Here is a 26,927-nt window from a genome sequence, read left to right on the forward strand (position 1 = left end):
ATGGAGCAAAACTACAAATGGGTAGATTGAGACTGGATGTCAGGAAGAAGTTGTTCCCCATGAGGGTGGTGAGAGCCTGGCACAGGTTGCCCAGGGAGGTGGTGGAAGCCTCCTGCCTGGAGGTGTTTGCAGCCAGGCTGGAGGTGGCTGTGAGCAACCTGCTGTAGTGTGAGGTGTCCCTGCCCATGGCAGGGGGTTGGAACTGGATGAGCCTTGAGGTCCCCTCCAACCCTGACAGCTCTGAGTCTATGATTCTAAAACAACTTTGCAGCTCAGGCTGGATGTGAGGGAGAAGTTCTTCCCAGAGAGACTGGCCACTGGGATGTGCTGCCCAGGGAGGTGTGGAGTCCCCATCCCTGGAGGTGTTTAGGAAGAGCCTGGTTGAGGCCCTTGGTGCTGGGTGAGAGGTTGGACTGATCAGGTGGTGCTGGGTGATCTCGAAGGTGTTTTCCAGCCTGGCTCATTCTGGGCTCTGTGAGGGTTGGACTGCATGACCTCAAAGGTCTTTCAACCAAAACAGTTCTGTGACCTGGCCTGGCCACCACCCACGCTGGGGACCCTGAGGACAGCACAAAGGGTCTCCAGCTGCACATGGGCCCTGTGTGGCAAGAGCCAAACCAGTGAAAGGCTCCTTCCCACTGCCACCACGGAGCTGGATCATCCACAGCTCCCTGCACACCCCAAGGTCCCAGGGAACAACCCCTTGCAATGGCACAAGGAGGGTTCTGGCCACTGCTGCTCGTGGTGGGGCACATACAGAGGGTGGCTCTCTGGATGCCCATGGGGACAGTGGTGACCCACAGAAGGAAGCCCTGGGGTCAGAGCCTAATGGCCAGAGGAGCACAGCTCACAAGCTGATTACTGCTGGCCAAGCCCTGCTGGTGAGCTGCCAGCTCCTGCTGCCAGGGCCACCATGGCTAAGCCACCTCAGGAGCTCTCATCTTCTTCATCCCTCAAAGAAGGCAACCCCCAGACCATCAGGGCAACCCCAAATCACCACTGAAGCATCAAGGGCATCAGTGGAACATCCACTGCTAATAAAAGCCCAGGTCCTGCCGAAGGGTAGGGCTCCCAAAGCCCTTCAGATACCTGCTCCTCACAAGCCAGAAGCAGCCCCTCCCCCAGCCATGACCCCACACTCTCACCCCTGCCCTCAGCCCATGTTTTCCCATGGCCCCAGCACGGTCACTTCACTCTCTCCACAAACATTTCCAGCTCCCTCCGAGTTCTTCACAGGCTGAAGAAAACAGGAAATGATTCAGCTGGCCAAGGAGGGTCAGGGGTGGGTGACCTTAGAGGATGCAGAGCACTCTCTGAAGCTAGGGAAGGGGCCACGGGTGGTGAGTGGAGGGGAATGCATCTGGGACAACCTATTTGAGCCTTTTTAATTACTTAGATTAAGCAAAGTGTGAGCAGCAGGTCAGGAGAGGCTCTCCTGCTCCTCTAGTCTGCCATGGGGAGGCCACAGCTGGAGTCCTAGATTCAGTTCTGGGCTCCCCAGTTCAGGAGAGACAGAGAAGTGCTGGGGAGAGGCCAGGGGAGGCTATGGAGGTGCTGAGGAGCCTGGAGCAGATCTGTGAGGAGCAGAGGCTGAGAGCCCTGGGGCTGAGAGCCTGCAGCAGAGCAGCCCCAGAGGGCAGCTGAGCAATGCTCAGCAAGAGCTAAAGGCTGGGGGGCAAGAGGCTGGGGCCAGGCTCTGCTCAGGGGTGCCCAGGGACAGCACAAGGGGCAGGGGGCACAAACTGGCACCCAGGAGGTTCCATCTGAGCAGGAGGAGAAACTTCTTTGGTGTGAGGCTGCTGGAGCCTGGAGCAGGCTGCCCAGAGAGGTTGTGGAGTCTCCTCTGGAGAGCTTCCAACCCCCCCTGGGCACTGTGCCCCTGGGCAAGCTGCTGTGGGTGCCCTGCTGGAGCAGGGCTTGGACTGGGTGATGCCCAGAGGTCCCTTCCAACCCCCCCATGCCTGGATCCTGGGATCTTCACCCAGTTTTAGGGGACACAAACTTGCTCCATGTTGCAAGTTTTCTGGCAGCAAACAGAAGTGGAGCTGTGGCTGCTGCTCCCCAGGGGATGTGAAGCAGCTTCACCCAAGTGCCCTCTCTGCCCCTGGCCTGGGTGCGTGGCAGAGCCTCCTGCAGAGCAATGCCCAAAGCCTTCTGCAGAGCTTGCTGGGGAGCCCAGGGAACATCCTGCACTTCCAGGCAACCTTTGGTTGCAGGGCTGGAATTTCACAAAGGCAAATTTTCTCCTGGGAGCTTAGGAAATATCTTCCCAGAACACAACCAGGGAAAGGTTGGCACCAGACAAAAAGAAAACAACCATCAGAGCTGGCAGCAGCTCCCACATGGAAGCCTGGAGGGTCTGAGCCTGTGCTCAGGGCTGGGTGAAGCCAGGGGAGCAGCCAACATCTTCCCTTACTCCCAGCAAGGAGCTTTGCACAGCTCCAGAACTTGTTGGCTTTTTTTTCCCAGGGGCTGAGGATTGTGTTGGTTGGGAGGGTTAAGAGCCCAGAGAAAGCCCCAGGGGATGATCGCTGCAGGAGGATAAGGATAAGGAGCTTCTGCTGGGGGATTTCTGCTGGGAACAGATGTTGAGCTGGGATTGCTGACTTGGGTCTTTTTAAAGCAAAGATCCAGAATTCATTTTATGTAAGGGCCTGGGATTCAAGGTTTGGCAAAGAGCTGAGCAAATCCATGCAGGACATGGACCCACAGACAGCTTTGGGTTGGAAGAGACCTTTGTGGTCATGGAGTCCAACCCTACCCAGCACTGCCAGGGCAGCACCACCCCATGGCCCTCAGCACCACAGCTCCAGGGCTCTGAAACCCCTCCAGGGATGGGGACTGCACCACTGCCCTGGGCAGCCTGGGCCAGGCCTGGGCAATCTAAACCTCCCCTGGGGCAACCCAAGGCTGCTGCTAGTTCCTTGGGAGAAGAGCCCAACCCCAGACTCCTCTCAGGGAGCTGCAGGGAGCAGTGAGGTCTCCCTCAGCCTTCTCCAGGCTGAACACCCCCAGCTCCCTCAGCTGCTCCTCCCCAGCCCTGCTCTCCAGACCCCTCCCCAGCTCCACTGCCCCTCTCTGCCCTGCTGCAGCCCCCAGTGCCCTGCTCGGAGTGCAGGGAGGTGGCAGTGGTTGTGACTCACAGCCCAAGGGTTGGAGCTTTTCCCACTGTGTTTATTTCTTCAGTAGTTTGGTTTCTGGCTGAGTCCTGGGGGATTCCCCAGAGGCAGAGGGACTGTCCCTGCTGCCATGTCCCCCTGTAGCCACATGCCAAGCCACAGGGATCCCCACACCAGGACAGCAGCCACAGCCCAGTGTTTTCATTTGGGGGGGGCAGAATTTCCTGGTGCTTCTGCACTGCTGACCCTGTAAAAATGGAGAAAGAGGAAAATCCCAGCGGGGGTGGGGCTGGAAGGGACCTCTGAGGACCACCCAGCCCAAGCCCTGCTGCAGCAGGGCACCCACAGCAGCTTGCCCAGGAGCACAATGCCCAGGGGGGGTTGGAAGCTCTCCAGAGGAGACTCCACAACCTCTCTGGGCAGCCTGCTCCAGGCCTCCAGCAGCCTCACAGCAAAGAAGTTTCTCCTCCTGCTCAGATGGAACCTCCTGGGTGCCAGTTTGTGCCCCCTGCCCCTTGTGCTGTCCCTGGGCACCACTGAGCAGAGTCTGGCCCCAGCCTCTTGCCCCCCAGCCTTTAGCTCTTGCTGAGCATTGCTCAGCTCCCCTCTGGGGCTGCTCTGCTGCAGGCTCTCAGCCCCAGGGCTCTCAGCCTCTGCTCCTCACAGATCTGCTCCAGGCCCCTCAGCACCCTCTCAGCCTCCCCTGGCCTGTGCCCAGCAGCAGCCAAGCCATGACACACTCCACCTGGAAGCATTATTGTCTGGACAGGGTTCAGGTGAGGTCACCTGGACACTGAACTCTGCCCCACAGAAGCCCTGGAGCTGCCACCTGAGCCAGCCCTTGGCCACTCCAGAGAAGTTTGGGAAGTGCTGCTCCTGGTGCTTTCAAACAGCACAAACAGCCATGGGATAACAATCAGCCACCCCCAGTCAGCAGAGTAGCAAACAATGAGCCCCCCAGCCGGGTGCTGCCTCTCACACCTCCCACAGCAGCTCCTGCACCACCTCTGTCCTTCCCTTAGAGCTTCCACTGCTGCTCCTGGGAGCTGGGACCCTCATGGACATCCCTCAGCTCACCAGGGTCCACAGGGACAGTCCTTGGCTCAGCAGGGGCCCCCAGAGTCACTCTGGCTCAACAGAGACCTCCAAAGACATCCCTTAGCTCTCCCTGCCCAGGATGCTCTAAGTTGGTGGTGGGCAGGTCCCAGGACCATCTCCAGTCCCCTCACCCCACAACTCTCCATGCTGCACAGATACCCCAGAATGAAAAGCACCTCCAAGAGCCACACCTCAGGGGCTTCTTCCAGGAATAAACCCCTGGTGCCAGCAGGGACACCTGAGGCTCCAAGGGCCTCCAGGAGAGGAGAAGGAGGAGGACCACACACACACAGACACAGAGCTAGTCTAGCAGGTGGTACCATCAGCTGTGGGAGCCCAGCAGGTCCTGGCACCCCGTGGGGCAAAGCAGCTCCTGCAGATCAGCACGCCGAGGGCACGGTGCTGCTGGGCACCTCAGCGAGGGGCTCAGCCCCGAGCCTGCCCCAGGGCTGAGGAGATGCTCTCAGCACAGCCAGGAAGCATGTGGGGTCCCACCCAGCCCCAGCAGGACAGGGATTTGCTCCAACCAGGCTGAGCTCATCTGCCCTGGGCCACCCCAGCCTTCTAATCACTGGAGATCAGGGCTGGTACCTAATCCCCTCAGCCCTGCCTGGCACCACCTCACCCCCGGCACTCCAAACCCTCAGCGCCAGCTCCATCCCTCCACAGCCCACCCTGGTGGGATTGCCACGTCCTGGGACACCCAAGCAGGTTCTAAGCACCACTGCTGGAAGCTGCAGAGCCTGCACACGCTCCAGCCTCAGACCAGCTGGGGACACATCCAACCTGCCCAGCTCTGCTGGAGGGAGCCCAGGCAGAGGCTCTGCTGCTCCTCTGCGCTGCTGACAAGTTGGCCTTGGTGCCACCGCCGCCGGCGTGCCAGGGGGCAGCCCCGGGGAAGCACAGGGAGAAACGCAGGAGGGAAGCACAAGGAGGGAAGCACAAGGAGGGAAGCACAAGGAGGGAAGCACAAGGAGAGCTCTCCAGCCACCTTTTGGCGTTGAGGAGGACAAAGGCAGCAGCAGCAGCACAAGACCCTGACCAAATCCCAAGCCCCAGCAGACGGAGCACGGAAGAGTGATGCTGGGAGCCAGGGAGGAGCCAAGCAAGGACTGAAGCTCCCGCAGGCCTGGGGCCACAGCAGAGCCAGAACAAGGGGTCCATTTCCCCCCACCCTGGCACAGGCCCCCCTTGGCAGCACTGGTTACAGTGGGAGCTGAGCTGAGCCGTGGGCCAGCTTTAATTGCCACTGTAATTAGCACAGTTGTGTTGGGAGCTCCAAGGCTGCCTGTGCTCGGTTCAGGATGCACTTAACTTTAAGCAGTTGCTTATGGCCTTGATCTGGGCAGGGGAGGGGGCAATCCCCCCATCCTAGATGCCTGTCACACTACAAAGGCAAGGGGAGCCGGCAGAAGCAGGAGCCCACACCCTGGCTGCCAGCAGTGCCCACAGCCCTGCTGTCTCTGAGCGCTGGGCAGGCTCTGGGCTTGTCCCACAGCCAGGGGTGGGATTGCTGCCTCCATTCCCTGCCCTGCCAGGGACTGGCTGCCTGCTGCAGCAGGGCTGGTTTGCATTCCCCTTCCCCCAGGAATGACTCAAGCTTTCCCACTAAAGCAGCACCAAAAGGGGACTATTGTAGCACTTCAACCCCTAGGGCCAGGAGGACCTCGGTGACACTCTGCAGGGGGGCACAGGGCTGGCTGCCGATGGTAAATGTCAAAGGGGCCTCAAAACGCAGCCAGAAAGCAGGGCTGGCAGTGCTGTGAGGGGGGCAGGCAGAGCACCCCCAGGTCTGTGCCACGTCAGCACCCAGCAGCTCTCCCACCGCTGGGAAAGGCAGGGAGGATGCTCCAGGGGCTTCCCACCCCTGGCTGGCCCTCAGCTCCACGCTGGGATGTGCAGCTCCCCACACCCTGGGGGGTCCACCCTCGCCTGTCCACACAGCCAGTTCCATCCCCCTCAGCTCCAGCACAGAATGGGCTCAGACTCCAGATGCTGGTGAAATGCTATAAATAAAGGAGGGGGAAGGGGAGAGGGGGCTGGTGGGAGGCCAAGCCCACCAAAACACAAGCAGATGTGCTCCCTGCTGCAGAGCTGGGCTGCATCCACCCTCAGCATGGGCTGGGGAGAGAGAGGGCTGGGAGCTCCAGCACCTAGAGGTGCTCTGGCTGGTCTGACCCCCTCCAAGCACCTGCAGAAGCGAGGCTTAATTCAGAACTTTTCCAACCACCCAGGCCAGGAACAAATCCTTGGGCAGGACCAGCTTGGTAAACAACCTGGATCCATTTTCACAGAGCCACAACTCTAATTGCCACCCTCCCCAGGAGCTGAGGAGGTGTTTTGGCTCCCACACCAGCACCCAGAAGGGAAAGACCTCACCTCAGATCTTCCAGCACAAACAGCCTGACCAAGACTCACTCTGAAAGGTTCTTCCTCCACAACATCTGAGCAGCTGAAGCCTCCAGACCACAAGAGGCAGGAGAATGATCTGGGGACAAGTGGGCACTGCAGCAGTGCCCACAGCGTTCTCCACCCCAAGAGACTCAAACACAGCTGAGCTGCCACGAAATTCCTTTTGCTGAAGCCTGTGGTCACCCCAAAAGGAGCAAAGTTACCTTCCCCATCCCCAGGGTGCTGCAGGCTCCTGACACATCACAGTGCCACCACCCTCCACCTGGCTGGCAAAGCCTCATGCCACCACCCACCCAAAGTGCCAGGCACCTCCTGCCTGCCCCAGAAGCGAGGTCTGGGCTTCCAGAGCTCCTTGAGGCCTCACTACCCAAATCACTCCAATGATTTCAATTGCTCTGAGTTTCAGCAACAGAGGCAATCAAAAAATGATTGATTTGTTTTCAAAGAGCCTTAAAAGAGCAGACCACAGCTCCAGCAGCAACACAAAAGCAGTCAGAAAAGATGACTGAGGCCCTTCTTTGTCCCTTGGCATCACAGGGTGGCATTCAGAAGGGTCACACAACACCCCTGAGCCATGCACCAAAGGGTCCAGGCCTCCCCCAAGCCTGTGCCCCCTGGCCTGGTCCCTTCTAGGATGCAAACCCCCCCAGGAGAGCAGGGCAGAGGTGCTAGCACCATTGCCACAGCCCCAGGCATAACAAAAGGTCATTATCCCAAGAAAATGCCAGGCAGGGGAAAACAAGAGCAGGAAGGATGTGAAGGGTGGGGAGGGTGCCTGGTGTCCAGCCCATGGTGCCAGTGCCTGCCAGGCTGGGCTGCCCCACAGGATGGAGCAGCTCTCACCCCCACCCTGGGCAGCAGAGCAGGGTGATGGGGAAAGCTTTTGCCTCCTAGAGCTGAACCTGCAAGCAGTTTGCTGCCAAAGAATCCGGAGCTCAGCCTCAGCTGCTGCTGCCCTGGGGCAGGGTAAGCCTGGATTTGCCCTGCGCCCAAATCCTGCCCGCAGCCGCTCCGGATGGGCATTACAGAAATCCCTGAGCACAAAGGGGCTCTCAGCAGAGGGGCTGCAGCCAGCACCCTGCCCTGGGGAGCCCCACAGCCTGGATTTGAGCCCAGCAAGGCCAATGGCATCCTGGCATGCACGAGGAATGGTGATGCCAGCAGGGCTAGGGCTGTGAGTCCCCTTCTGCCACCACTGCTGAGGCCACACCTGGAGTCCTGGGGGCAGCTTTGGGGCCCTCACTCCAAGAAGGACATTGAGGGGCTGGAGCAGGGCCAGAGAAGGGCAACAAAGGTGGGGAAGGGTCTGGAGAGTAGGGCTGGGGAGGAGCAGCTGAGGGAGCTGGGGGTGCTCAGCCTGAAGCAGAGGAGGCTGAGGGAGACCTCACTGCTCTCTGCAGCTCCCTGAGAGGAGGCTGCAGCCAGGGGGGGGTTGGTCTCCTAAGGAACAAGAGATAGGACAAGAGGCAACAGCCTCAAGTTGCCCCAGGGGAGGTTTAGGTTGGACATGAGGAACAATTTCTTCCCCAGAAGCGCTCTCAGGCACTGGCCCAGGGCAGTGCTGGAGCCCCCATCCCTGGAGGGGTTTCAAAGCTGCCTGGATGTGGTGCTGAGGGAGGTGGTTCAGCTGTGGTGGCTCAGCAGCAGGGGTGGGCTGTGAGCTCTGGGTGAGTCTTGGATTTGATGATCTCCAAAGTCTCTTCCAACCTCAACAGTTCTATGGTTCTGACTCCTGGTGGAGGCAGCTTCTGGAAAGGGTCTCCAAAAGGCATAGCATAGCCCATGGCTGGTGCAGGGGGATGCCAGCCCAGCTCCACAGGGTCAGTCTGATCCCACTGGCCTTTCCCCAGCAGCCCACAGCTGGGGAATCTCTCAGCCACAAGCCAGCAGAAGCAGCTTTTCCCCCTGCTTTGCTGGTGTTGGAGCAGTCAGACAGCAAAGGCTTCCATGCTCCTCCTCCAGCAGGGCTGGAGCCAGCAGCAGCAGCCCAGGCTTGGCTGGAGCAGGGACCAGCTGGCCCAGTCCATGCACGGAGTGGGAAGGAGGAGAGAGAGGCTGGAGGAGGGAGAGGGGCTGGAGGGGGGAGAGGGGCTGGAGGGGGGAGAGGGGCTGGAGGGGCGAGAGGGGCTGGAGGGGGGGAGAGGGGCTGGAGGAGGGAGAGGGGCTGGAGGAGGGAGAGGGGCTGGAGGGGGGAGAGGGGCTGGAGGAGGGAGAGGGGCTGGAGGAGGGAGAGGGGCTGGAGGGGGGGAGAGGGGCTGGAGGGGATATAGGGGCTGGAGGGGATATAGGGGCTGGAGGGGGGAGAGGGGCTGGAGGGGGGAGAGGGGCTGGAGGGGGGGAGAGGGGCTGGAGGAGCCCTGTGCCACCTGCAGCTGTTTGCTTTGAGAGAGACCTTTCCAGCACGGTCTGCCAGGGGATACCAGCAAGCTCCTCTGCTCCAGAGGGATCGGCTCTGGGACAAGGCAGAGGGCCCTGGCAGGCTAGGGTTTCTTCAGAAGGATGGGATCTCTGTTCTGGATGCAAAGGGATTCCACCAGATCCAGAGGGATCTGCTTCCTGGTGGGTGGGAGGGAAAGGAGGAAAAGAGGCCACGAAGTGCAGGGCTGATGGAACAGGGAAAAAGTCCTTCCCACACTCACTCTGAACCCCCTGGGTGAGGGGAGGGCTGCTGCAGGTGATGGGAGGGCAGTGGGAAGGAGCTGCCCAAGGCACACATTGGCACAACTGCCACTCACAGCAGCACCTCTCAACCCGCTCAGCACTGCTCCAGGGATGGGAGGTGGATGCCAGGCAGAGCTCCTGTGCAGGGCAGGATGCAGAGCACAGCTCACATCCAGCTCAGGCTCACTTGCAGCCACAAGTTCTGGCCAGAGCCCCACAGAGCTGCTGACCACACTGTACCAATCTGCCCTTTGGACTCCCCAGCTCCTGGCTGAGGCCAAGCCTTGAGCAATCACCAAACTGTTGGTTATTGCCAGCCCTGCTCAGGGCCTTTAACGACCCCAGGTCATTAGCAGGAATCCAGTCAGACCAGCTGTGAGCTCCCAAGGTGACCAGCTCAGCCCCACCACTGCCGAGGGCATCCCCCTCCAGTGCAGCACTCCTGCAAGGTGCAGGGAGGAGCTCCTGTGACACACTGGGAAGCTTGGGGAGCACCAGGAACCACCAGGAGCCCTGCTCCATCTCCAGAGAGCACCACAGGCAAAGCTTCCCCAGCCACATGCCCCAGGAAGGGTGAAGCTCCTCAGGTCCAGTCCTGGCCACGGCTGCTCTGTTTACCTTGCAGAGCCCAAGGCAGCACATGCAGGGTGGGAAACAGACCACAAAGTGTCACCCTGGCCCCTCCTGCTCCCACCTCCCATGCCCACCCTGGGCTGAGGGGTGCAGCCCCCATCCCCACCTCCGGCCCAGCCGTCCCCAGCACAGGGACACATCTGCACCCCCCCAGCCCGGCCCCTGCCTGGGCAAGGGGGAGAACAGGGAACAGGCCCTGCTCTGTGAGCACTGGGAGCAGGGAAGTTCAAGAGTTTACTCCCAATATTTGTCTTGGCTGGGCAGCACAGGCTCGCTGGAGGAAGCAGAACAGGGGGAGGGCTCCAAACATCCTCCACATTCCTCATCCTCAGAGCCCAGGCACCCATCTGGGGTTAACCCAATGTAAGGCCTTTTGTATCCCCCAGCCCTGCAGCCAAACATCCAGGGGTGCACTTCCCAAGCAGCAGGAGTCAGTGGCCTCCTGCCCAGCCCTTGACACGAAACCAAGCTGCCCCCTCCCCCCCAAAATCCCAAAGCTTCTGAAGAGAAAACCTGCCCAAGGCGCTGCTCTGGACACAGCACCCAAAGCCCACAGCCCTGCCTGGGGCTGTCAGCCTCCTCCTCCCAGCTCAGCCTTCCACAGTGACCACTGCAAACTGCTGGAGGCTGGAAGGAGCCTCTGATGCTCTGTTCTTACAGGTGACAAGCAACAGGAGGTGGCCTCAAGTTGTGCCAGAGGAGGCTAAGCTTGGACGTGAGGAGCAACTTCTTCCCCCAACAGGTTGCCAAGCCCTGGAGCAGGCTGCCCTGGCAATCACAGACTGCACTGGCTGGGAAGGGACCCTCGAAGGTCATCTTGCCCAAGCCCCCTGCAGGGAGCAGTGTCCAACTAGATCAGAGTGCTCAGGGCCCCACCAGGTCTGAGCTCAAGTGCCCCCAGGGCCTCAACCACGTCTCTGGGCACCCTGCATGTGGTGGAGCATGGTAGGAAGTGGAGCCCCCAGCCCTGCAGGTGCTCCCAGGCCATGCAGATGTGAGGCTCAGGGATGTTTAGTGGTGTCCTGGCAGTGCTGGGCTCCTGGCCAGACTGGGTGATGTTAAAGGCCTCTTCCAACCAAAATTATTCTATGATCCCACATCACTGCTGGAAAACATGGGACCAGACTGGAGCCTGGTGCAGGCAGGGACCAGCAGGACTTGCTCCCTCAGCTCATTCCCCTGCAGTGCTCCAGAAATGCCACATTCTTAAACCCAGCTCCTCAATAACCACAAGACCCCAAGAGGTGTCCCTTGCCAAAGGCTGGTGGGAGCTGAGCAACCTGGGGGCCAGGGGCTGGGGTGGCATCTCCACACTGGGGCAGATAGGGAGGTTTGGGAAGAGGCTCTGCCAAGGCCCTCAGCAGCAGTGGGTGCTCCAGGACAAAGCTTGAGGCAGAGCAGGAGGATCTGCAGAGATAACAGCCCCAACATGGCCAGCACCAGGCTCTGGCTGCTCCTGCTGATAAGGGGAAAAAAGCCCTGATAAGGCTGATAAAGATGGGTGGAGGGTGCTGGGCACAGGCTGGTGCTGCTGCAGGGCTCTGAGGCTGCTGTGATCCATGCTCATGAGGAGCAGAAATCCACAGGGAAAGTGGTCCCCTGGGAACAGCCCAGCACAGGGCTGGGTGCCCAGTAAAAACCAGCAGCTGCTTCAAGGTGACTGGGACTTGGGACTGCTCCAAGCACCTCTCCAGCTCCTCTGGAGCCTCCAACCCAAGGAGGGCAGGGATGTGCTGGAGAGGGTCCAGAGGAGGCCACGAAGGTGATCAGTGGGCTGGGGAACTTCTCCTACAAGGACAGGCTGAGGAGTTGGCTCTGTTGAGCCCAGAGAAGGGAAAGCTCCAGGGAGACCTCAGAGCAGCATTCCAGTGCCTGAAGGGAGCTCCAGGAGAGCTGGGGAGGGACTTGTGACAAGGGCTGGGAGTGACAGGACGAGGGGCAGTGGTTTGGAACTGGAGCAGGGGAGAGTTAAGCTGGACTTTAGGAAGAAGCCCTTTAGCAGGAGGGTGGTGAGGCCCTGGCACAGGCTGCCCAGGGAGGCTGTGGCTGCCTCATCCCTGGAAGTGCTCAGGCTGGACAAGGCTTTGTGCAGCCTGGGCTGGTGGGAGGGCTCCCTGCCCATGGCAGGGGGCAGAGCTAGATGACCTCTAGACTCCCACCCCAATCCATTCTGTGATGTGGGGTGTCCCATGGATCCCACCCCCAGGATGGGCTCAGCCCCCCTCGTTATCAGCCCTGCCCTCCCTGCCGGCCGCCCGGCAAGAGCAGGAACTCTTCCAGGCCAAGCAGACTATTCACCCTTATTAGAACTAATTAGGGCTTGTCTTAATTAAATCCTGCTAACCAGGAACAGCCCAGGGCCAGAATTCACTGATTTACCTGGGATGGCCTTTGGCTGCCCCTGAGGGACTGCCAGCCCAGCTCTGGGTCCCAAGGCAGGACAGGAGGGGTGGGAAGAGCCACCAGAGCCCCAGCCCACGGCAGGGGATCCCACTCCAAGGGGTGGGTGCTGGGCCATGTGAGGAGCTGACAGCACAGCCCGGGGTGGGAGCTCAGCACATCAAAGCAGGAGCAGGATCAGCCCTGCCCCCACTTGTGTGCTGCTCATTTCTTTAAGGGGATTAGTCCCTGTAAGCCCCTAAGAGGCTTTCATCACATCACACCCCAGGGTGATGGAGGTCCTGGGGCCACATCCAGACATCAGCTCACTGCTGCTCCCTTCCTGAGCACCTCCAGCCATGGGACACCCACCAAGGAGAAGCCCCCAAAGCAGCCTCACACACCACTGGGGCACTCCAGGCAACCCCAGAATGGTTTGGTTGGCAAAGCTCTCTAAGGTCATCCAGTCCAACCATCAACCCAGGACCACCACGGCCCTCAGTGCCATGGCCAGGTGGGATTCACCAGCCCCATGGCAGCATCCTCAGGTCCATGGTCAAACTCCTGGAGAGGTTAAAACATCAAGTGGTGGCAGCAGGGCCAGTGCTGCATCCATGTGGTGTGCCCCCTCCTCCACAACTGATTTGGTTGGGGAAATAAACAGAGTCCAAGGCCAGCCCTCCAGCCCCAACACTGCTTTAGGGTCTCCTCCACCATGAGAGTGCCACAAGCCCAACCAGCCCAGAAAGAAACTCCAAGGGACGCAGGGAAGCCCCAGCAGAGGCTCTGTGCAGCTGCCAGGGCACAGACAGAAGACCTTGACACTGCCAGAAGATGCTGAAGCTATCCAAAGCCATTCAGTATTTCCCACTGAACAGAGCCCTCAGAGGGCTGCGATGAGCCTGAGCTGCTGGAGCACATCCCTGCAAGCAGAGGCGCTGGGGCAGGCGGCATCCTCACCAGCTCCCATTGCAGAGCAGGTTTGCAATCCTCCTCAGGGGGTCACAGGATGGCTTCAGTTGGCAGGGACCTTACAGACCACCCAGGTCCAGCCCCGCTGCCACGGGCAGGGACACCTCCCACTCAAGGCCTCATCCAGCCTGGTCTTGGGAATGAGTTGTCCCTGAGTTGCTTCCCTGGGCCTCACCACCCTCATGGTAAAGAAGTTCTTCCTCATCTCCAGCCCAAGTCTCCCCTGCCCTGGCTTCAAACTGTTGTCCCTTGTCCTGTCACCCCCAGCCCCTGGTTTTGAGGCAAAGCTTTGGATCGTGAGGGTGCAGAGGGGACCATGCAGAGAGCCCCCAGCATCACCAATCTGCAGCCAGCCCACACCTCCTGCCCCGCTCTCAAGGAGCGGGGGGATGGTTCCAGGGGTGACCCCACCACCCTCTGGCAGGACCTGGTGTCCCTCGGGAGCGAGTGGCACCAGGAACAAAGGCTCCCAGCAGGGCGCAGCTCCTCCCGATGCTAATCTGCCTCCTGCTCCCTCCCACCCGCTTTGTGTTCCACTAAAAATATCCTGGGGGAGGAAGTTTCTGCTGCGGGGTGGATGCTCTCCGCCCCGGGAGGGGCTTCCTGCACTGCCCCAGCACGAAAATAACCCCCCCCGGACAAGCTCCTTCACGGGACACACTGCACACCCAGCCCAGGCAGGCAGCCCGCGGCTGGGGGACCGCTGCAGCCCACCCGTGGCGGCTGGGGGACCGCTGCAGCCCACCCGTGGCGGCTGGGGGTGATGGGGGTCAGTCACATAATCATGGAATTGCTTGGGGTGGAAGAGACCTTTCAGATCACCTCGTCCCACCGTGAGGGGTCTGGAGAACAGGGCTGGGGAGGGGCAGCTGAGGTTCAGCCTGGAGCAGAGGAGGCTGAGGGAGAGCTCATTGCTCTCTGCAGCTCCCTGAGAGGAGGCTGGAGCCAGGTGGGGTTGGTCTCTTCTCCCCAGGAACATTCAACAGGCCAAGAGGAAACAGTTTAGGTTGGACATGAGGAACAACTTTCCCAGGAGAGTGGTCAGGGCCTGGCAGAGGCTGCCCAGGGAGGTGGTGGAGTCCCCATCCCTGGAGGAGTTCAAGAAGCTGTGGCCATGGCACTCTGGGACAGGGTCTGATGGCCATGGTGGGGTTGGGCTGGGTGATCTCAGGAGGCTTTTGCAACCCCAACAGCTCCACAGCTGTATTCACCCAGCACTGCCAGGTCACCACTGTGCCACGGCTCCCAGCATCACTTCTCCACACGCTGCAGCCAAACTCCTCACAGCCTTGGGAGGATGGAAGTGGGTAGCATCTGGAGGGCTGACTCCACCATGCTCCATGCTGCCTTCTCCACCTTACACCACCATGGGTCAGTGGTCCCATGGATCAGGGATGAATCAGGTCCCACGAATCCAGCAGGAGGAGGCTCAGATCCTGCCAGAACCTCTGCAAGTGCTGCAGCAGCACCCAAACCAAGGCTCCAGCAAACCTGGGGGCTCTGTAATGCCAGCCCCAAGCTGAACCAAAGTCATTGAGAAGTCAGAGGGTAGCAGGTTGATGGTGCACAGAGGGCCATCAGATGGGCAGGAGAGAGCCAGTGGACTGGGGAACAAGGCTGGGGCTGCCCCAGTCCTGCTGTGGGGACCTGCAAGGCTTCAGGACTGGCGGGGGGCAACAGAAGTGCACCCAGCTCCTGGGACATCCCAAAGCTCATGCAAAGAGGTCTCTGCAAAGAGAGGTCTCCCCCTACTCCTGCTACCCAAGCACCAACCCCCAGGCTGTCAGTGACCAAAGGGCTGGGAAGGAACCCAGTTTTTAGTCTTTCTCCTATTTCTGCCTGCACTGGAAGGGGACAGGAAAGCAAAACATTCCAGGCCCCCCTAAGCTCTGCTGGGGTGCAGCACAACCTCCTGTGACCCAGACTGCCACAGGCCACCACACTACCAGGCAAGGGGAAAGCACATCCCCAGAGGTGCCACCTGCCCTAACCTCTGTCCCCAGGCTGCTGTGCTGGAGCTGCTGCAGGGCCCAGCTTGGGCAGCGACTCTGCCCAGCCCATGACACATGATGCCAGGGAGCCTGGTGCCATCAATAATGCAACAGGGTCAGTGCTGGCTTCCCCACGGCCTCACCAGCCCAGCTGCTGCCTCCAGGAGGGGACTGAAGCCCACCTTTGTGCCAGACCCTTCCCCACCACACCAAACCAGTGCCCCCTGCAACCCCACCCTTGGCAGGGAGGCAGCAGGTCTCCAGCCCCATTGCCCTGCATCCCAAATCCCAGTGGGCATCTTCCTCCTCCAGCAGGGATGGGGAAAACCATATTCCCACCTCGTGCCCTCAGCTGGGCACAGCAGAGCAGAAACCCCAAGTCCAAGCAGTCCTGGTGATCCAGTGTGAGGGATCCCTGCCCATGGCAGAGGGCTGGAACTGGATGATCCTCGAGGTCCCTTTCAGCCCTGACAGTTCTGTGATTCTGATGGGAAAACAGCACAGTGGCCACAAGAGCCTGTCTGGGACACAGCATGGAGCCATGGCCCTCCTGCCCCCTCCCAGTGACCTGGGGGAAGGGCTGGGGAGCAGGGCTGGGGAGCAGCAGCTGGGAGAGCAGAGCTGTGCCTGCTCAGTCCAGAGGAGGCTGAGGGGAGACCTCCTGGCTCTCTGCAACTCCCTGACAGGAGGTTGGAGCCGGGTGGGGTTGGGGTCTTCTCCCTAAGAATGAGTGAAAGGACAAGAGGAGGCAGCCTCAGGTTGCCCCAGGGGAGGCTTAGGGTGGACATGAGGAACAATTTCTTCAACAAAGGAGTTGTCCAGGCCAGGCCCAGGCTGCCCAGGGCAGCAGTGCAGTGCCCATCCCCAGAGCCCTGGAGCTGTGGTGCCCAGGGCCACAGGGCAGCAGTGGTGGTGCCCAGGGCAGTCCTGGACTCTCTCCACACCATGGGTGCAGAACAGACTCTGCTAAGTGGTTTTTCAGCAGGGAGTCAGCAGGCAGACACAGCCCCCCCCGTGCTGGGGACAGACACCACCACCCCCTGCCCAGCTCGGAGCCCGCTGCTGGGCACAGGGAGCTCAGGGAACTTCTTTAAGTCCGACCATGCTTTGATTTCTTTTTGCTCCTAATCACACAATTACCCAGGACATTTCTGCTCATGTTAGGCTTTATTACATCTTTGTGGTTGTTCTACAAACCCCACGCTCTGGGCCTCAGCTGAGCTGGCAAAGCTCTCCAGAAACATCTGTCCTGAGTTATTCTCCTTCCTGAGCCCTAGCCAGGAGCTGCTGGTGGGGGATGTTGCAACGCAGAGCCTCTGCTATCCAGCACGAAAAGCTTCTTACTCCTAACCCAAACAGGGGTGTAAATATTTACTGCCTGGATGTCAGTGCTGGCCCCACACCTGGGGGTCCCAACAAGCACCCCCACACTCATCCACCCTCCTCCAGGACACAGCACTGTGTCCCCAGCCACTCCAGCTGCTCTCAGCGTGGGCTGGTGGCATGCAGGAGGCTCCACAGCTGCTGGCAGGGAGAGCATCACAGCCTGCTTTGGGTTGGAAGGGACCTTCGAGATCATCTGGTTCCAATCCCCTGCCTCAGGCCATGACTGAGCTGGCCACAGTCTGTGTCAGCAAGGGGACAACCTTCTCCTGCTGACTGCGTGGCTGAGGTGTCCCCGGGAGCAGCAGCCCTGCCACCAACCAAGGTGTCACCTCCCCTCCCCAGGCAGGACCCAGTTAACAGCTGGTCACCAAAACCTCTCTGTTAGAGCTCCCAGACCCAAGAGGCTGCTTGAGCCCAGCAGCTCCAAGAGGAGGTTTTGTTCTCCAGATCCCTGGCTGTCAGGGTCCCTCTGCACAGCCACCCCCAGCTCCCTGGAGCAGCCATGGAGGGAGCTGCATCACCCCAACCACACCTCGGTGTCTTTGCTCTTGTTGATCCTCCAAACACACCTGGAGAAAGCAGTGGGGCAGCAGTTCCAAGGACACTGCTACAGTGGCTCATGAACCTGTGTGGCCATAACTGGGCTGCCAGTAACAGCACAGCCCTCCCACTGCACAGCAGGAGTGGGGACACTCAGGTCACAACTCCAGCCCTGACCACACTGCCTGCACACCACAAATGCCTCCAGGATGGCCAGCAGCTCCCATTCCAGCACCAGTCCAGCCCTGCAGCACTCTGTCAGCCCAGGCCATCAAGGACCAGCCACAAGCAGCTCACTCCTGCCCCAAAAGCACCTTCACAGGAACAGTGAGAAGGAGACACCCTGCAGCCCAGCCATGGGGATGGCTGCAGGGCTGTAGGATGGGGCAAGGCACCTCAAGCCTGACTTCAGTTTTGGGCCACTCACTCCAGGAAGGACATTGAGAGGCTGGAGCAGGTCCAGAGAAAGGCAATGAAGGTGGGGAAGGGTCTGGAGATCAGGGCTGGGGAGGAGCAGCTGAGGGAGCTGGGGGTGTTCAGCCTGGGGAAAGGAGGCTGAGGGAGACCTCACTGCTCTCTGCAGCTCCCTGAGAGGAGGCTGGAGCCAGGTGGGAGTTGGTCTCTTCTCCCATGGAACAAGTGATAGGACAAGAGGCAACAGTCTCAAGTTGCCCCAGGGAAGGTTTAGGTTGAACATGAGGAAAGAGTTATCAAGGCCTGGCCCAGGCTGCCCAGGGCAGTGCTGGAGCCCCCATCCCTGGAGGGGTTTCAGAGCCCTGGTGCTGAGGGCTGTGGTTTGGTGGTGCACTGGCAGTGCTGGGTTAATGGGTGGACTCCATGATCTGAAAGGTCTCTTCCAATCCAAACCATTCTATGGCTTCAAGGCAGATCCTGACCCTGGTGTCACCACAGGCACCCAGGACAAGTGCCCAGGGTGCTGTGTAGAGCTGCTGGCTGTCAGCTGCAGCACACTGCTCTGGGGCAGGCAGCCTGACTTCAACCACCTGCTGAATTATTCATTCCCATGGTTCCTGGACACCAACTCTCTGCTGGGGGGGCACAGTGACCTCCCCACCCACAGCAGACCTCCTGGGGCAGGGTGGTAGTGGTGGTGGTGTCATTCCTCTTGCAGAAGAGGGATGTGACAGCATGGAGGGGCTGGCAGGGCTGTGCCCAGCTGACTGCTCCATCCTCTCCCTGCTGCCCACCTCTACAACCACCCTGATGCCAGATTTCTCTCCTCTTTGCTTCACCTGCTCCTTGCTTTGGGTTGCACCAAACAACCCAACCTGCAGCCCCTGCATAAACACTGCTCAGAAGAATGCTGACCTCTGCAAGCAGCCCCAGATCCTGCAGGGACAGGCTGGGGCCAGGGCTCTGCTGGGGAATGGGAGCTGCCTCTTCTCCCTCACCAAACACCTCCAGAGAAGCTGCACCAAAGACCCAGGCACAGCTCCTCCCAGTGCCACCCAACTCACAGCCTGGCCTCCTCCACAGCTGCTTAGGGACAAGCCTCTGACTGGATCCCAAGCCCACAGTCAGGGGCTCCCCCCCGGGCCCAGTGCTGGTCAGCAGCAGGGAGACCTTAGACAGAATCATTAAGGTTGAAGGAGGCCTCCAGGCACTGCATGGTCCAACGAGAGCTGCCCCAGGCAGGGACACGGCGCTGGGGGGCTGACCGCTGGGGGACCCAGGGTGGCAGCACCACTCCACTGACCTCCAGTTACCTTGGAGCCAGGAGAGCCACAGCACCCAGCCCTGCAGCAGATCTCAGCAGCGAGCAGGACTGCAAGGCACAGGGAGCAGGACACAAGTCCATGCCATGACCTCCTACCAGGGTCACTCATGGTCCCGGCATGGAGAAGTGACCTTGGCCAGCAAAGCCAGCAGCACCCAGCTCTCCAAGAGCTGCTGACCGTGGGGGCAGGAGCAAACCAGCCTCTGCAAACATCTGACGTGCTCAGCACCACCCAAGCTCAGCACCTCCTGGCCCCAGCCCCACATGGTGGCCACTGCCCCCGGAGCTGGTGCCCTCTGTCCAGCTCATGCTCCACCAAACACCAGCCCCAGCCCTGAGGCACAGCAAATCCTCAGCCACACTGAACCAGCTGAAGCCCCCAGCCCCTCCAAGGGGACACAGTGGTGTTCCTCCCCCCTCAGACCCCAGCTCTGTCCTGCTCTCCGTGTCCCACCCTCTCCTCAGAGGAGCCAGACCCCGGAGGCCGGAAGGGACTGTCCTGTTCTCGCCTGACTTCCCGTCAGGACACTCTTGGACTGCACCCAGCAAACCAAACAGAGACAGGGGAGGAAATCCCCAGCTTGCAGAGCAGCCCCTGCCCAGGCCCAGAAGCCCCCTTCCCCCCAGGAATGGCTCCTTTCTCACCAGCCATCCTGGGGGTGACTATGCTCCCCATGTCTTGGTCTCCAGGAGGAACATAGCCATCACCATCACCCAGCTTCAAATGATGCAACAAGTCCAACACAGCCTCCAACCCCTCCCCTGCCAGCCCCCAAGAAGGGGGAACCTCCCCTGCCAGATGGCTCAGGAGCAAAGGACCAGAGGTGAGACCCCTCCTCACACCAGCAGCAGCTCTCAGCTGCGGGGGTGTTTCTTCAGCTGTCCTCCACGGGGGCTCCTGAGGACACAAAGCTTTCCTGCTGCCCCCACCCATGTCCTCCCAGCAGCCCCACGGCCACTTCTGGGCCAGCGTCCAGCCACCACCTCGGAGCGGGCAAGGAGCTCGGCAGCGGAGGCAGCAGTCGGGCACCAGCGCTGCCAGCTCGGCAGCACAGAGCAGCACGCCCGGGGGGGCACAGCCCCAGCGCCGCCCTGCCCCGAGCCCAGACCCCGCGCTCCGCCGCGTTGCCTCCCGCCGCCAGCCCAGCCCCAGCCGCGCAGCGGCCATGAAATTGGAGCCTTTCCACCCCAAATTCTTTCCTTTTTGGAAGGCAGCTGACCAATCACAGCCGCAGCTGCAGCCTGGCAGGCCAGCCCCAGGCCACTCGAAGAAGCCTTCATTTCCTCCAGCTTTCAGCAGAAGCGCTGGGAGCAGGCTCGCCCCAGACGGTTCCTCCCTCCAGCAAATAATGGAGGGGAGAGAGAAACTCATTCATGAGCTCCGGCTTCGCCACAGCCCTCGTCCACACAGGCAGAAAGGGCCCAGTTGAAACACAGAGCCGCAACCAAGGCACCGTGGGGTCACTCAACCCCTCCCCACCACTCTCTCAGAAGGTTCTGGGGGTCAGGAGACCCTCAAAGAGAACAGGAGAGGAGCAAGCAGCAGCCTCCAGCAGCTCATGCTCCTTTGAGCAAGAGCAAATACAGCCAAGGAGCAGCTTGCTCACTGCCAGACTGGGACATCACCCTCAGCCGAGGCACTTGGGGTCACTCATGCCCCCACCAGCCCCCCACGGCTCAGGAGACCCTTGAGGAGCACAGGAGGGGAACAAGCAGCAGCCCCCCGCAGCTGAAGCTGCTTCAAGGAGGAGTTAATAAAGCCGAGCAGCAGCTCAGCTTCGGGACACAGCAGGGCCCCCAAACCCAAGAGCCACACCCAGAAGGTTTCTCTGCAAGGGGAAGCAAGCCCTGCTTGCAGAGGGGGTACTCCCGGGGGGGTGCCCCCACACCACCCAGCCCTGCCCTCACCTTCCTGCTGCCATGCGAGGAGAAGCTGTGGGAGTGCCGCTGGAGGCTGTCCCCGCTCAGGTCCAGCTGTGGCTTCCAGACCTCCCCGTTGTCACTGCCCACAGACTTGGTGGGCGAGGTGCTGGGGCGCAGCAGGATGCCGCTGTGCACCATCTCCTCGGTGCAGGTCAGGCGCAGGCTGCACAGGTACTCATCGGTCTCCTTGTCCACCACCAGCAGCCGTGTCTCCGACTCCACCGCCTTGATGCGCTGCACCACCTGGGGAGGGGAAGGACAGCTGAGTGTTGGATACCAGCGACAATCCCTGCCCAGGACGGGCTCTCGGGCACTGCCCCAGGCTGCCCAGGGAGGCAGAGGAGTGCCCACCCCCGGAGGGATTTAGAAGGCACATGGAGGTGGTGCCGAGGGACCTGGTTCAGAGGCAGTGGCTCAGCAGCTGTGGCTGTGAGCTCTGGGAGTGTGGTTGGACCTGATGATCCCAAAGGTCTCTTCCAGCCTCCACAGTTCTGTGACTTCATGAACCATTGGGACCTCCCAATGGGGCAGGAGCTGGATCTGAGGACCAGCAACACCTCCACACTTCCCTGCAGCTTCAAGTCCTGCTGCAGGATGCCAGTCTGCTGTCACTTCCAGCCAGCAGTGATGGGCAGAAGGACAGCGCAGGGCGTTGGGGCACCCCAGGATGAAGCAGGTGTTGCCTGCAGCCCTGGGTGATGATGAGGATGGCTCTTTCCACTTCATACTTTACAATCCACAAGACAACTCAGCCCAGGACAATTGCACAGACCTCCCAGGATCACCCATCCAGCTCAGGAGCTTTCACAGAGGCTGCTTCACCACTCAAGCATCTGAAACTCTGGGCTTATCCTGCAGAGGGACAATACAAATTGCCCCACCAAGCCACCCCCCTAGCACACCCTCATTACAGTGCTCTAGGCTATCTTTGCAGGATGCAAAGGGAGGCACAGAGCTCTCACACAGGCATCCAGTGGCTGGGCTGCCCCTGCTGGGTGCTCCTCAGCCCCCAGGTACTGGACTGATGAGAGAAATACCCCAGTCTGCGCATCCACCCCCAGCCTGTGCAAGGGAGCAGCAGAGATAAGGGAAAGCAGTGCTGGGAACGGGAGATGTGCCCATCCCTGCTGGGACCCAGCTCCAGGCAGCACTGAATGGGGACCATTGTCCTGCCCGGCTCCTTCGCAGGGCTGGTGGCTGGCAGAGGCTCTGAAAGGAGCTCATGGTGTCAGCAGGGTGGGGAGAGCCAGGAGGAGCTGATCCCAGCTGGGCAGGGAGGCAAACCCCACCAGGGTGGGCTGGAATGGAAACAGGCAGGTCCAGGACACACACAGGAGCAGGACAATAGGAAATCACCTCCAGAACCCCTGCAGCAGCTGCTGGAAGCTGGCAGAGCAAGCAAGGGGCAGGGTGGTACTGCTGGGGATGCTTCCCCATAGCCATCTCCAGCCATGGGGTGCAGATCAGCCCCCACTTGCTGCCCTCCAGAGCCAGGATTCCTCCCCCTGCAAGCTGGGCTTCCTTCTGGGGCTCCTGCCCCGATCCAGGTCAGGCTGGGCAGACACAGCCAAGGTTCCCAGCACCAAGCCAGCCTAATGCGCAATTAGCTGGCATTTATTTACTGCCCTGCACACTCCACTCAAGGTCAGCAGAGCTGCTATCTGCACAGGGGAAAAGCCAACACCACAGCCAAGCAAGCACCACGAAATTTATAGACTGCAGCCAAAGCTGCTTGTCCTGAACCCACTGCAGCTTCCAGCTCCAGGGCTGCCAGCAGCGCCCAGGGCTGCCAGTCCTAACCAGGTGTGGATCCCTCAAGCCCCAGCAAAATCCATCTGCTCCCTCTCGGCTCTGTTTACAGGTGACATCAGATGGTGATGCTGACACCAGTCAGGGAGAGCCTGTGCGAGGCCACCTCTCCCAAAAGGGACCTGGAGCAGGCAGATGATGCATGGTGCTGGCAGGAGGGGCAGCTGGGCAATGCCTGCAGGAGAATTCTGCTGGGTCCTGGCACATTGGGTCTCCCAGATCCTGCAACTTGGGTGCTCCAGGCATCACTGCCAGGGAGCAGGGTCCCCTAGACCACCACAAACAACACAGAGGGACCTGAGAAGCACCCAGATCTGCCACAGTGCTGCCTGTTCCTGGCAGGGCAGGTGAGCTGCCCTAGCAGCCACCAAGGAGCAATGCCAGGGCTTAGCTGAGCTCCCCAACAGCCATGCCAAGAGCAGCAATGGAACAAGCATCCCCCAAGCCCCACAGCTGCCAGGGGCTGAGCCAGGCAGGGACAGGAGTGGGCAGAGAGCAGCCCCTCAGCCTCTCCCCTTTAGCAGAGGCAAGCAGAGGAGGCTTTCTGTGCCAAGCTCCCCGGGCAGCAAGTCACCCTTGGGGCAGAGCCAGGTGGAAGGCAAAGCAGCAGGCACGTCCTGCCCGGCATGGGCAGAGCCTGGCACCCTACCCGTTTCCGAGCCATGGTCACAGTCTCCAGCCTGCAGCTTTCTGGGGACAGCTCAGCCTCAGCCACACATCTGCCTCCTCAGGACCTTCTCAGCACCGCTCCTGGGTGCATCATTTCCGCAGCTCCACCCAACCAGGCTTTCACCCCGGGCTCACCAGCACCAGCCCAGCAGCAGAGCCTGCCCTGGCCATTGCACCCTTGCCACCAGCTGCCCACAGCGGTGGCTAACTGCACCACTGGGCCCAGCTCTGGTCACCCCTCCTGCTTCCGAAGAGTTGCCCAAGCACCACTCTGCCAGCCACACCAAGGGCCTGGAGGCCTTCCTCACTTTGGGCTGCTCTGCCCAAGTGGGCGAGGAACCCAGCCGCCAGGATGCAACTTTGCATCCAAGCCACGGAACGCCCTGAGAACAGCTCTGCCCTGGGCAAGGGCAGGAAAAAACAAGAGAACAAAGCCCACACCGCCCCGGCTCCGGCTCGCAACAGTTACACCCAGCAGCACGACCTTGCTCCCTGCAGGCTCCGTCCCACCGCAGCTTCGCAGCCGCACGGCTCCGAGTGTTACCAAGTGAAGGTCAAGAACCTCAGCAGCACAAGCAGGAGGCCGCACAGAACTGGCTGCTCTAACACAGCAGCAGGAGCCAGCATCTGCCCCACCACAGCATCACCCTTCCCACACCCACCAGCGCTGGGCAGGTCGTCGGAGGGGGAAGAGGTTCTTGTGCTTAGGGAGGAGAGAGGGTGATGCAGGGCACGTCCTGCGGCAGGGCTGCTGCTGCTCACACCACTCACACCCACTGCATCTTGGCAGTCAGCTGCACAACCTCCCACACGGGACCCCCCAGCATGGGACACCCCTGCTCTGCAGCAGGCAGCCAGTGCCAGAGCCTCATCCTGCCTCCAGCAGCAGGCAATGGAAGACAGGAAAATTTCTCCCTTTCCTCTCGACCTTCTGGAAGAGCCCAAAGCCCCTGCAGGCTGTCCCAGCCCTGTGCCACCCATTCCAGTACCCCAGTGCCAGCAGGCAGCTCCTGATGGCTCCCACCACGAGCAACTCCCGACAGGACCACAGCCCTCCCTTCTGCCCAGCCAGCCCAGGGATGGGATCCTCCTCTGAGGGTTTGGAAATCACATTCAAGACAAACATTAACTCTGTGCAGCTGCCTCAGATCAGCCAAAGAAGCTCCATTAGCCAGGAAAACCCACCCAGCCCACGGAGGGGAGGCCACAGGGCTGTACTGGAGCCTCCACCTCACCTTTAGCACATCCCCACCTGAAAGGCGAGGCTCAGGAACCCACGACCCCCCACACTCATGCCAGGGCCTGAAGGCACACAGGGTAACCCCCTGGCCTGCTCCAGTACGGCGCTGGCAGCAGAATTCAGCCATAGCCTAAGGTACTGAAGCACCAAGCCCCCAGGCTGGGGGCTCTGCCCCTGCCGGGCCCCATGCCTGCAGCAGACCAGGAGCAGTGTGAATCTCCCTGCTCGGTTTGGGGGGCAAAGATCACTTTCCATTTTGCAAGCAGCAAACGACAGAGCTTGAAGCCTGCAGCTGCTGGGGAGCAGCCTGCTGGGCCCAGCCGGCGGCCACGGGCTCCTGCCAGCCACTGCTTGCCCACCAGCCCTATCTCCCTGCAACCAGCCAGGCTGCTCAACATCTGCAGAGCTTTATCAGTAGATGTGGAGGCATCCTCACACGCTCTGCGCTGCAGGAGCAGCAGGAGGAGCAGCAGCTGGCCCAAAGTGGCCAAGAAAAACCCCCAGCAGAGGCGGAAATAGGACCTGGGTCTCCCCATTCCTTTCCACCACAGATTGCATAACGCCGGTGCCCTGCCCATGCCCAAACACCTTCGCTCCTCACACCAGCTGCTAGACCAGCACCACCCAGACACTCTCAGGGGAACTCAGAGCCCCCTGCTCTGCACCCCAGCCCTGGGATTGCTGGGGGCACCACCCCAGTGACCACCAGAACTGGCCAGGCCAAGCATGCTCCAGGGGAGCAAACCAGCCCAAGGTGGTAGAGCCAAGGTGGTGAGGGGGCTGGGAGCTGGGCAGGCTTGGCCAGGGAGGTCAGCTGGCCACTTTGCCCACACCCCTGCATATCCCCTGCCCACACTGCTGCCCATCTCCTGCCCGATCCTCTGCCTGCACTCCTGTTTTAAACCCTTTCCCACCTCCTGCCCACATCCCTGCCCAGACCCACCCAACTCCTGCCCATCTCTTCTCTGCACCCTTGCCTAACACCCTGCCCATTATCTGCCCACACCTTTGTCCATACCTCTCCTTGCACCTCTGCCCATCTCTTGCACACACCCCTGCCCATGCCCCAGCCCACCCTCTGCCCATTCCCTGACTGGACCCTCACCCACCTCCTCACCACATCCCTCCTTGAACATCTATCTCCTGCCCAACCTCTGCTCATCCCCTGTCTGCACCCTTGCCCCCCTCCTCTTTGCACCCCTGTCCATTGCCTACCTGCACCCTTACTCACCCACTGCCTGCACCCCTGCCCACCTCTTGCCCCTTCTGCCTGCACCACTGCCCAGCCCCTTGCTGCACCCTTGCTTGTATCCATGCTTGCACCTCTACCCACCTCCTGCCCAAACTCTACCCACTCCTTGCTCACCTCCTGCCTGTATCCCTGCCCATTCCCTGCCTGCACCCTTGCCCACCCCCTCAGCACATCCTTCCTTGCACCTCTGCCCATCTCTTTCCTGAACTCTGCCCATCCCCTGCCCGCACCATTGCCCACCTCTTGCCCGCACCCTGCCCACGCTCTCGTTCACCCCCTGTCCATTCTCTGCCCGCACCCTCGGAGCGCCCTCCTTGCACCTCTGCCCAACCTCTGCCCACCGCCCGCACCTGGTGGTGCGTGTCCTGCTCCACGTTCGTTCCGTTCACCTCCACGACGCGGTCCCCGGCGCGCAGCCCCGCGGCCTCGGCGGGGGAGCCGGGCTCGACCTTGCGGATGAACTGCCCGCTCTTGCCCTTCTCGCCGTGCAGGTGGAAGCCGTAGCCGCTCTCCCCCTTCAGCATGCGGCACAGCCGCGGCCGCAGCTGGTCCTTGGCCATGGCCGGGCCGGCGGCAGGGCAGCAGCGGGGGCGGGCGGGCTTCGGGGCTCCTTTTATAGGCGGCCCGGGGCGGAGGGGCGGGCCGGGAACGGGGCCGGGGCCGGCAGCGGGGCTGGGAATGGGGCCGGGGCCGCGGAGCTGCGCAGCGCGGCCATGCTGGAAGCTGCCCCGCGGCACCGGAGACCGGCGGGCGGGGACGGGGACGGGGACGGGGACGGGCCGGGAGGAGCCGGGGCGGAGCCGCCGCTGGGAATAGGCAGGGAGGTGGAACGGCACCGGGACCGGCAGCGGCACCAGGATCGGGACCGCCAGCGGCAACCCGCACTGGGATCGGAACTGACAGCGGCACCGAGACTGGCACCGGCACCCAGCATCAGGACCGGGGCCCGGAGTGACACCAGAACCAGAAACGGGACGGGGGTGTGCTGGGTCCCTACAGTCCAAAGAGGGGACGGCACAGGCCGGCAGCTCCTCTGCCCATTCGGCCCCAGCTCATGACCATGGGGAGAGGCCACACGGAGCTGATGCTCTTCATACGCTCCGTG

At 61.1% G+C, this 26,927-nt stretch overlaps 1 protein-coding gene across 2 annotated transcripts in view; it reads right to left on the minus strand.

Annotated features, from left to right (window-relative positions):
- LOC137456733 (Na(+)/H(+) exchange regulatory cofactor NHE-RF2-like) overlaps positions 1–26,563 on the minus strand; it is a 41,986-nt gene extending 15,423 nt beyond the window's left edge. Inside the window, exons 1-2 of one of the 2 annotated variants that reach the window (XM_068168321.1) lie at positions 26,173–26,563; positions 20,838–21,095 (exon numbers count right to left, since the gene is read on the minus strand). In XM_068168321.1, coding sequence (XP_068024422.1) covers positions 20,838–21,095; positions 26,173–26,382 — 468 coding nt within the window. In that variant the 5' untranslated portion in view covers positions 26,383–26,563. Of the gene's footprint in view, positions 1–20,837; positions 21,096–23,310; positions 23,341–26,172 lie in introns of those variants that run through there. The other variant, XM_068168322.1, reaches the window with a different exon arrangement.
- Positions 26,564–26,927: the final 364 nt, after the last annotated feature.

The sequence above is a fragment of the Melanerpes formicivorus genome, unplaced genomic scaffold (genome assembly GCF_026170545.1).
Source record: "Melanerpes formicivorus ecotype bairdi unplaced genomic scaffold, bMelFor1.0.p_v2 SCAF_135, whole genome shotgun sequence".
In the NCBI taxonomy this organism is placed as follows: Eukaryota; Metazoa; Chordata; class Aves; order Piciformes; family Picidae; genus Melanerpes; species Melanerpes formicivorus.